At 36.1% G+C, this 12093-nt stretch overlaps 1 protein-coding gene across 1 annotated transcript; it reads right to left on the bottom strand.

Annotated features, from left to right (window-relative positions):
• Positions 1-1975: 1975 nt before the first annotated feature.
• Positions 1976-11873, bottom strand: LOC139896827 (probable peroxygenase 5). Its single transcript, XM_071879465.1, has 6 exons — positions 11774-11873; positions 11539-11640; positions 11330-11415; positions 2494-2591; positions 2235-2360; positions 1976-2141 (listed from the first exon to the last, which is right to left on the bottom strand). Exons 1-6 carry the CDS (start codon positions 11796-11798, stop codon positions 1976-1978), a joined length of 603 nt encoding a protein of 200 aa, XP_071735566.1. The 5' UTR covers positions 11799-11873.
• Between the last annotated feature and the right edge of the window lie 220 nt (positions 11874-12093).

Here is a 12093-nt window from a genome sequence, read left to right as displayed (position 1 = left end):
ATGTGTCTGCTTCTTTAATTTTGAAGAGAAAGTAAAGTAAATGGTGAAAAAAAAAGAACAATATTCTTATTTTGAAGAGTAAAGAAAAAAAAAAAGTGATAGAAATTTTAGTTAATTTTTTTTGCATTATTTCTTTCTAAAATTTAGAAAGAAATAATGAAAGAAAAATTAACTAAAATATCTCTCACTTTTATTTCAAATTAGAAAGATCCTATTTCATTTCCTTTTAATCCTTTTCTCTTCTTTTACTTTCCTTTATAAACAAACTCAGAAATAAACCGTAAGACGTATTTAAAAGAACAGCGAACAACAGATATCATAAAATAATTAAAGGTCAGGAATTATTTCTTATAATATTATTGTTATTGTGGTAACCTTTTCTTTGAAAAGTTTTATAATGGATATTTGGCTTACTGAGATGGATCAAGTAACACAAACTTGGCAACCAAGGATTTAAACATGGCTTTACGCGATATATAGCAACTTCCACTCCACTCCATTCTTTATTACACGCCACTAAATTAATTAAATACGTCTCTTTCTTGATTACTCCGTATATCAACACTTTAAAATCTAGAGGTGACACCTAAACACAAGCTAAGATAGCCTTTTCATATGCCATATTTTTTCAAACCTCCGTATTAAACTCCTCTAATCGTCTCCTTCACTAATACGTTTTTGTTCCTTTCCATTCACGCCTTTATACGCGATGAATTAATGAGATAACAATATAGACTGTTATGTTCGTTATTACTCTTAAACTCAATTTATTAGAGGTTTTTTCTAATGAGCGTCTTTAAGACTTTAATTAATACGTTTAAAAGTGTTGTAAACTTTAATAATCGTCACACTATATGTAATAACTAATCACTATTCACAACATTTTCCAACATTTTCCAGTGTGTTAACCAAGCTTTGAGCGTTACCTTTACAAAATCATTTATTCAATTACATAGTCCCATAAGACAAACAGTCAAAGCTTCTCAATACCAGCATATATACAAATTAATAATTTAATGTAGTATATATACACGTCTGCACACGTCACACCACACCCAACCAAACACATCATCAACTGTACAATACCAATACTATAAAACCTCTTCATGCTACACTTCTACCTAGGGATGGCAATGGATACCCGATCCAGTGGATATCCATCTGATCCACCCGATTATTCGTGGATATGGACGATCTAAATGGATATGGATATGGATGTGGATGAAAAAAATTCATTCATGGATGAACCCGCTTTCACCCGAAATAACTAAATATATAAATTTATCACTCAAATTAGTATCATTTATATAGTAATATTTCATTAATTATATTCATATTCATCTTTCTTTATATTTTCTCTAAAAATATAACTTTCTTCTTATATTTTGTTTTGTTTAAATAATCAAATGTATTTATCGTACTTTGGTGGTTCAAATGTGATTCCATGTAGCTAAAAGTAAGTAACTTACATGTCGATATCTTTACACGTTTAATAGGTTATCTATTGAATATTTGTTATATGGATTAGTAAAATGTGACTTTCGATCGCATAAACTATTAAAAATATTACTTTTGATCGTATATAGTGAACCACCGCTTATAATTGTTAAAAATAACAAAAATTTAAACGGGTATGGATAATTATCCATTAACCCGCTTCACCCGACGGATATGGATATGGATGGATGAAAAATAAAAAAATTAATGGATATGGATATGGATACAGCCTCACCCGATCCATATCCGATCCATTGCCATCCCTACTGAGTTCCACCCATTGCACTTTTAGCACTACAAAGAAAACAAAATAACCAAAAATATATCACTTAGTTAAATCTCATCATATTCAACATGTAAAAAAAAATAATTGTTGTTTTACATTTACTTTCCTTATTTAAATTTAGTATCCATATTTATGAATGATAACTTAAGTTATAAATAAAGGATTGAGTCATATATGTGTTTAAACGTAACCTTAAAGACTTACGCATTGTTTCTTTTTGGATGAATTCGCATGTTTTTCTGCCAATTGTTCGAACAAGCTTCCATCAAAAACACCTCTAACGATGTCCTTATGAATTAATCCGTTTTCATCCTTCCCAACATCGTACAATAACTTCCATTCAGCAATAGCCGCGATCCTAGACAAAACGGTACCACATAGCATAATGTGTTGTTCAAATCATATGAATGACAATTGAAATGTTTCTGTTAAAAACGTTGTATTTATATACCATCCTAGATAGTCCTTGGGTTCGCGATTAGCTTTTATAAACTCGTCCACTTCCTTTTCCGTCAAGGCATTAGGATTTGTGCGTGCGTGCTTTTGAAATAACTCCTCGAATTTGGCGGGAACAAACCTTGATTAACGATGAAACATGTACGAGTTTTGTTGACATACGTACTTTTTGAACCAAACTAATAACAACGATACGTAATTGTTCGAATTAAAGATAATGGACGAAATAGGTTCGAAGTGAGTCGTATAAATACCTTCCTTCAGAGTCGTAGATATCGGAGTCGCTGGTATGCTTAGCCAAAACAATGTTTTGGATGTAAATCGGGAATAGTAGATTAGGAAATATCTTCCCCTGTTTCAACCAGACACAAAATCATTTTGTCTTAACTTTAAGTGTTTATGCGTAACCCTTTTAATTACAACCGGTATTATCAATGGATCTTAGGTTTGTAAAGTGCATTTACGGACCGATTAATATGGGCGTTCATCATCGTTTCGATTTCAGTTTCCTTAATTTATTGGTTTGGTTTGTTTGATTTCGAAAATTTGGGACCCAAAATCGAAACCAAATTTAATTTCAAAACCGAACTAGAAACTGAATTCAAGTTTTACCTGGCTTCGGCTAAATCGAAGATTCTAAAAATCACAATTTAACCAAAACAATCATAACAAATCAAATCATAACAAATCGATTTTTAAATTTGACTTTTGATTTTAAAATTAAATTTTCAGTCTTTATATTTAAATTTAAATTTTTTTTATTTTTCAGTTTTATATTAATAATTCAATATTTATTAGATTAGATGAATCGATTTTGAATTCTGTTTTCGGTTTAATTAAATTCGAAAAGATAAAGTAAAAAATGTTGAACCAAAACCGATCCGAAAACTTAAGTTTCGTTCGGTTTTGTTTTTTTCTCAAAGTTTCATTCGGTTTTGTTTTTTCTCAACTTTCATTCGGTTTAACTTCTAGATTAATCACTTTAAAACAAAATATTGAACACCGTGTATATACCAATATGGCAATTTTATATATACCAAAATTGGTCCAACATTTATTTAATCGTACATTAACTAAATTTTTAGTATGGAGTAATAATTCAATTCGGCTTTTGCTTATGTCTTTTTTTAGTAAGTTGCTGATATAGCTAGCTAATAAAATGTCGTTTCCATATAAGATAACCATATTACTTGAAAACCATTATTTTTAGATATGCGAGTATTAATTTAGCCGGATCATTTTATTTTTATCTATATCTACTATATCTATCTGTCTTCTATATCTATCAATATTATATTCTATATTTATTATTTATTATATATAATAATAAAGTCATATTCACCTAATCTTTTTCAAAAAAATTTAAATGGAGTAAAAAGAATCCTTGAATTAACTTCTATCTTCCAATAACAACCATTAGATCTTGTGATAACTCAACATTTGTCTCTCACCTAAAATTCCTTTGTTTAATTACAACATTACCCTAAACAAAACACCCTCTATTAAACAAATATACGGGGTCCTCATATGTGTTACATTATTCCAAATCAACGATCCAGTACGAAATTAGAATTAGGGTTCTAACACAAAATTCTCATATGTGTTACATTATTCCAAATCAACGATCCAGTACGAAATTAGAATTAGGGTTCTAACACAAAATTTTGAACTAAGGGATTTAAATTTTGAACTATGATGTACCTAACTGGGTAATCCGATTATCATTTCTGGATTTTTTTCCTAGCCACCCAAAATGTAATGCTTGTAAATTTTAAACTCAAGACTTATTAAAATATCATGATGGTTGCCACTAGGTTATCTCATGATAGATTCAATTAACTCGATACGTTGAGGCTGTGTTTGATTACCATTAGATGGAAAGATTCACAACATTCTGACAGAGGATTAGGTTAGGCCAAGTCTTATTGTAGGCTTTGGTTCATTGGAGTTTCTAAGTAGCTTTAAGGTTTATGTATCTGATCATGCATATTTTCGTCTAGGGCTAAGAACATGCATGAGAGCATTAGAGGGGGTTTTATTAGATTCAACGAAGTTAACCTCCGGTCCGGTTACCGTGATAACCCTAGCCTAGATGATGATCTCGAGAGGGTGGCTAACGGCCGACCGTCGGCCAATGGACGGCGCCGATTGGCGGCAAAGGGAAAAACCCTACCGAGAGTGGTAGGTAAAAACCCTAGTGTAGAATGTTCCCCCTAATTGATGGATACCCCCTCTATTTATAAGAGGGAATTAGGGTTTTGAATGGAGACTTAATCGCGACCCATAGACCAAGCCCAATTACTGGGCCCGATGGGCACCGCACATCATCAAGTCCCCCAAGTTCGGTGTGACATATTAATGTCATATCGAAGTTACAAATATGCCACCGCAAATAACCCATCACATAATCTACCCTGGATAGTAACTATCCTGCATTGAAACGAGTTGCGAATCCGCGAAAACTCATGCAGTAACGTGTCATATAACCGTGCGATGCGCAATCACAACTGTGAAGTCATGCACAATACACACTGCAGCCATGTAGTAATGTGATGACGCGGTGTAATAAGTCCACACGTAATGAAGACATGCGGTGGGCAAAGATTTGCAGGGTGGAACCTTGCACAGTACGGCCTGTACATTATAACTATGCGCAATAAAGCCCTGCTTATTACAATCATGCGCGATACGGTCAAATGTGACGCACGCATGTTAACCACAACTGATCGCGACGCATCCTTGCGCTTAATGCAATGTAGCGGTGTGAGCATGCTAACTTCCGCTACCATCCGCGATGCACAAATCAGCGATGTAGCAAAGACAAAATTGAAGGGATACTGATAGTATACCATCACTCCCCCCAGTTCGGTATGAAATGTGAAAACAATCAAAACATGTCATGTCGAACTATAAATAAGACCAAGATAAGGTGACATCTTGAAACAACTAGTTGATCGAAACTCGTAGTTGTATTCAAGGCATCTCAGACTCGCGGAGTCCGATCTCAGAGTCATACTGAGGTATCCCTACCACATATTTGTGAGGGGTATCAAGTAACCATGCGCTTACGCAGCGTAATCATGGACATTTATGCATTTGATTGTAATTGTCTATCATCGCGAATTAAGATAATTCACACAATGTGCGCATAAGTTAACTAAAACTTATGCACAATTTCGGGCGCTGTGTAAAATAAATCAATATTTTAACAAAAAGCCCGTGTGCGAGTCCGCAAGAAAAAAGTTTATACTCATAAGTTACAGCATCACTTGCTCTGTCACGTACTAGGGGTGCACTTAGTTGTGTGGTAAGGCAATGCTAACTAAAAACAAACCAATATTTTTATACTTAAGAGTTTCCCCAAGTAAACCAATACTTGAGATAATTTAATATGCACAAGCAACCCAATGCTCGTATTTTAAGTCGACTTGGCAGCCTTCTAGTCTGCGTGGCGCTTGGCTAGGGAAAACCCAATTCCCTTCACCTGCCGTTATATTCTAGCCTTGTAACCAAACAGGCTTCTGCCGCACGGGGGCTAGAGGACACCCCTTAAGTAGGCAGGAACCACACAATAAACTATTGATAAAATATGTGCGAGAGATTTATTGGCATTTGAAAGTTATTATATCCGCGACGCGTTTAATCTTGCCATGAACAATAGAATTTTGAGGACAACAGAATTCCACTCTTCGGTTCGTAAACCGTAGACAATCCTAGCGGAATTGCGAGTAATGTGGGGTTTATGGATCTTAGAATTTAACTCTCTGGTCCGGCTACCGTGAATAACCCAGATTGATATGATGATATCGATGGGGTGGTTAAATGTTAAGTCCACCATCGATAACTTTCGTTGATCGATGGCCCCGTGAGGGTTGTAGGTTACCGTTGTAAGAGACTGACCTGTTAACCCTAACCACGAACGAATGAATGATGGTTTACGTAACTCGACTATCGATTCAATAAAGTATGATCTACGTAATGTTGCGTCCTCCGTCGAATGATTGTAATCATGTGACAAACCGGGAATAAACCGTATAGCTAATCATACGGTTAAAACCCAAAAACCAATCGTGAAGACGATTCTAGGCAAGGAAGTAGGCAAGAAGCCATATGAAGAAGAGTTGTATCATGGTCGTAAAGAACATAAGCTGATAATTTAGGTGATCAAGTCCAACTAGCTATATATTACATCTCTTTAATGTCGTTGCATGCCAAATAAGATGCGACCATGGATTTATGCGGAGCTACCATGGTCTTATGCAACGTGCGTAATGCACAAATGAACTACATCACCACGGGCTTACGCGGAGCCGCCATGGTGCAAAGCGAAGTGTGTACTTCCGGCTTAGGGTCTTTGCTAAAAGAAACAAACCTTCCCTATCAGTTGAAGCCATATATCCTGGTAGCCCCCATTTTAATACTACTAAGTATTTAGTGGTGTTGAAATCGAACATTAAGTTGACACTACCTTCAAGGATGATACAGAAACGCATCAGGAAACTCACACAGGTAGAATTCTTGTTGGAAGAACTGTGCACGACATCGCGCAAAGAACTGCACTTAAATGGACACGCAAGGGACCGCAGAAAAGACCACGTAAAGGGTTGTGCGAAAGTCCGCACAAATTACTGAACAAATAACCGTTCAAAGAAATGTTCAAGCTACTCAACACCAAATTCGCAACCATGGGCGTATGCGGAGCTGCCATGGTGCAATGCGCGTGAAGTACAAACATAACTGCGGACATGGGCTTATGCGGAGCCGCCATGGCGCAATGTGCGTTAAGTACGAACATAACTGCGGCCATGGGCTTATGCGGAGCAGCCATGGTGCAATGTAAAGTTGCTCTAAGCATGAAAAAACTAAAACGTACAAGAGAGCCGGTAGAAGTGCGAATGGTGCTATGCGGGATTAATTCCATGAATGACACTTAACGCGTAAAGGTAGTATGGAAAGATACCGTGTATTGTTGAAGCGTGTTGCGAAATATTTGCGTCATAAGTCTACGCCCTCATCATAAAGAAGGTAATGAAGTGCGTCAGTTCCGACAAACTAGTATAGTCAATGACGACACAACGAAACATGAAACGGGAGCGACCCGGTGTTATCCAGAGGGATAATGACGCTCCTCCCAAAGGGGAGATATTCCGAAGAACACATATTGTGCAAACGGGCCCACCTAAAATGGGTTGTACGGCCGAACATTACAAAGCAGAATACACATTTCCTATTACTAACCTGGTACCATGCTAGCCCCCATTTCAATACTACGAAAGTATTTTGTGGTGGTGAAATCCAACACTAAGTTGACACCGGCCACCTTTAGGGGCGATAAACGCGTATGAAATTTTAATAGAAATATTACAGCTTGACACTGTAAAGTAATAGGAACTTACAAAGGACCGCGCAATGAATCGCACAAATGACTGCGCAAATAGGCATTTAATATAAACTGGCCATGTTATATTATGTTAAGTTGTTATAAGCGAAAAATATTTATAACAAAGCATAAGCATACGCATGACCCTTTAGTATATAATAATCACATCTGCATATTTATGCATCAAAACCATGCGCATTGCATTCATGAAAATAAAGTATTAAAGTTCCCTGTAAATTAATCTTGGTAACCCAAAATTCACGTTTGGCCATTAGAGCTCCCATATGGAATGGAATGTGAATCGAACCCAAACAAGACTACAATTAAGCATCCGGAAAGCCACAAACAGAATACATGGTCTATTCTTGAAACTGCGTACACTTTCAAGGAAATGCTCGGGCTGCAATCGAACTGTGCAAACATGATGCGAACATACGTGCAAAGAATCGGGCCATATAACACACTAAGAATCGTGTGAATGGGCGTGCAGTGTTGGGAATCGCCCATAAACTTCGACCATGGGCTTACGCAGAGCTGCCATAGTGAAAACAGAGATGCTTTACGATTAACGCCGCATTATGGCACCGTGAAAAGGTATTGTAGAAAAACATTGTGCAATTGTACCGCGTGCGGTCATCACAAATTTAGGTCGAATAGATATCCCACAAAAGATTGTGTCAAATGCCTTAGTTATGAGGAAAAATTCAATCGGGGTTTTGATCAATGGAACGATCGACAGTGAGGTTACGGCGGTTGTTATCAACGTCACGTTTATGCCGTCACGATGACAATAAAATCGATGACATGAAGTTCGAACCCCATTCATGTTTGCGTAAAGTACCGTGTGTAGTACTATACCAAATCAAAAGGCGCAAAGGACTGCGCTAGTTAGTTGCGAGTGTTTCACCTGAAAATCGCCGCAAAGGCTGCGCAAACGTTAGTGCAAAGCGCACACAAAATCGTGAATGAAAATCGCCGCAAAGGCTGTGCAAACGTTGGTGCAAAACGCACACAAAACCATGAATACAAGTACAAATAATCGGCATAATAATGCGAGCAAAGGGTTGTGCAAGGCTATGCAAAAGACCGTACAAAGGGCTGCACAAACAGGCTTTGCAAAAAGTAAAAGACTGCACGAAGTGCTGAGTTAATAGGCGCGCAAAGATTGAACCATGCAAATTGATCGCAAAAGTTGTTGCAAATTGCCACGAAAGCTCCCGCGAACAAGCTGATGCAAATTTGCAAAGACTAGTATTTATTCAAGCAAATTTGTACTTGGTTTGATCCCAATCTAGTGGCAAGAGAGTTAAATAATGCATGAGCAAGTAAAGGCCCATGGCCGACAACATATTGAGTATCGCTACAACGTCGTGCAGAAATTTAAAGGCTGAAATTCTACTTTATTTAACCCCGTCACGACGATTGAAAGAATCATAGTTGTGTAAAATATTTATAGACATAATTGTCAAATATCCGATTAAATCGAGTCTAGATCGTAAGGATCCAATTAAATAAATAAATAATTACCTTTATGCAATTAAACAAAACAAATTTTGTTTGCTATTATGCAATGACCGAGAAACCAGGGAATTAAACCAAAGAAAAATAAATTTCTTTCTTCCTTTTCTGACATAATGCAAAGTGCTTGAAGCATAGATAAACTGCGGATAACGCAACACGATTAACACCGATTTAATCGCCACCGAATCTATGTCAAATAAATTGGCTATGGCAAATTAATCTTCGCAAATAAAGCTTCGCCGAATAGTATAGCATAATGAGCTTAGCGAAAGAAGTATTTAAATTAATGGTGATATTTAATTTGATCTGTAACGAAATTTGTGACATGTTCCAGAACCTTTCTCTGATTAACAATAGAATCAAATAAAATTTGAATTTCGTAGTTACATATAACAATACGCTTAAAATTTGGAAACAAAACAACTTTTCCTTTCGTATGCACAAAAATCAACCATATATTATAACTAGATAATTAATTATGTCGTGCATATCCATTATCCATTATGGGATATAAAACCACTTGCAAAACGCGTCTAATAACGTCAAAGCCACGTGCACCTTTGATGTCATGAATATCCGGGAATATCCAATTCATTTGGCGAATATGCGTATTCTCCGCCGGCGATGCAGCGTGTATACCTTTAACCGTATACTTATCGAGAATACATGTTTACGGATCTTGCCGTGCCCACACGTTTTATCGTCGTAACACAAACACCGACGCAACACAACATCCACCTTTAGTCGTCAGCCTAAAATTACTGATTCCGACTGTCAATCATGTTTAGCCGGGAGTGAAGATAACAAATAGATGATTTCGTGTTCGGCCAATTTTAGAAGCGATTTGATTTTAGAAGTGGTTGTTTCCACGTTTAAATGTAAAGTTTTCCGAAAGACAAGATTTGTGAAGTTCATGAAACTTGCAAATCATATTGTATTACATGGAGTAATATTGCAAATAGCTTTTAACATGGGATCTTTGGAAAATGCTTTAAACTCGTATGCATACGATTTGCATCACAAAACCCATGACAAGATCCCCATATTTATTTTCAGTAACCCATTATATTTTGAATCTAAAATATCATGTGATATGGTTGATCGATAACCGCGAACCATATTACATACTAACATTTGTTTTCTAGATTTTTAACATAATGAAATAAATATTAAAAACTTACAGCCGTTTGGTTGATAGAAGGAATACAAGATATGTTGTATCTCTCAATGAAAGCACCACTTGATCATGCATATTTCCGTCTAGGGCTAAGAACATGCATGAGAGCATTAGAGGGGGTTTTATTAGATTCAACGACGTTAACCTCCGGTCCGGTTACCGTGATAACCCTAGCCGAGATGATGATCTCGGGAGGGTGGCTAACGGCCGATCGACGGCCAATGGACCGCGCCGATTGGTGGCAAAAGGGAAAAACCCTACCGAGAGTGGTAGGTAAAAACCCTAGTGTAGAATGTCCCCCCTAATTGATGGATACCCCCTCTATTTATAAGAGGGAATTAAGGTTTTGAATGGAGACTTAATCGCGGCCTATGGACCAAGCCCAATTACTCGGCCCGATGGGCACCGCACATCATCAGTATCCTATATATATCGTGTTGTAATAATGTAATATTCACAGGCTTCATTCTATAACGGATTTCATTCGATTTTTTTGTTTCAAACTATCTGGCGCTTGTTATTCTTTCACACCAATATAATCACATGTTCTTCTATGCATTTAGACCATTTGTTATGGTAAAAAGGTGTGTGTTGAGAATTTTTGATAGTGGTGTGAGTTGGGTGTAGGTGAAGATCGAAGAGTATTGTGTTAATGTGGTAAAATATAATTAGAAATGGACTAAAAAGGAGATGAAAATAATTATAGTAAAAACAATTAATAGAAAAGAAAAAAAAAACATTAAAAAAAGTCACACCTAGTTACTAATTTACTATATCCGTGAGTTTTCAACACACGTCCAACCCATACAATCAATCCACGCCGCGTGACTAGAAAAATGGTGTTGTGGGCCTTACCACCTAATTAACACACGCCATGGGTTGCGAGTGTAAGCATGGTCTTATGAACTTAGGATATTAGTAAAGGTAACCTAATATTTGATTAAACAGACATATATAGTAAGTTAGTAACCAGTATACACATAATGAAAAATTAGAAGTGGGATATACATACCGGGCGAGTTTTGCCACTAAGACCGACGTTTATGATGACTGCAAAAAATGCAGACTTGAAAATACCACTACCAATTGCTCGTAACCCTAAACAGTGTACGTACCCAATATTATATTATTACGTGAATATAACAAACGAAATATACATAAAATTATGATTTAAAATAATAAGGCCAAAGGTAATCGTTGTTAGTAATATTAAACAAGTACCTTGATACGTTTCCGAAGGGTAGATGACACCATCATGGTTACGATCAAAAAATATAACGTGCTTTTGTAGCAGGTTTTGATAGTTTGCGCTTGATTTATTCACTTACCAATCACAAATCATAAATGAACAACATTAAATAAAAAATTATAATGATTTTTTGTACTAGAAGCAAAAAAAAAAATTTCTAGCATAAGTTTTGAAAAAAAATAATTATTATAATTGCATCTATAATACCTATAATTTCGGATCGTGCAGCCATTGATTCGATTAATTTTTTGCTTGATTCATATGCCAAAAATGTTATTTAAAATTAATCACAAAAGTAAGAGGAATGATGTATGAAGGAATTGAAATTGCAATTGTATAATTCATAGGAGAGTATATATAGCGTGTCATATAATGGGGTTCATTAAATATCGAGACATGAAAATGCGTTTGGCCATTGGCACCTCTTTTTCACATTTATTCATTCACGCTTCTAAGTATTTTTGTTCTATAAATGTTAGATTTACTAACATAGAAATGTGTTAAATTGTTATAATTTTATATTTTGA

This window comes from Rutidosis leptorrhynchoides, chromosome 3 (assembly GCF_046630445.1).
Source record: "Rutidosis leptorrhynchoides isolate AG116_Rl617_1_P2 chromosome 3, CSIRO_AGI_Rlap_v1, whole genome shotgun sequence".
Classification (NCBI taxonomy): Eukaryota; Viridiplantae; Streptophyta; class Magnoliopsida; order Asterales; family Asteraceae; genus Rutidosis; species Rutidosis leptorrhynchoides.
Note: the sequence above shows the minus strand (reverse complement) of the source record. Positions and strands in the feature narration are given on the sequence as shown.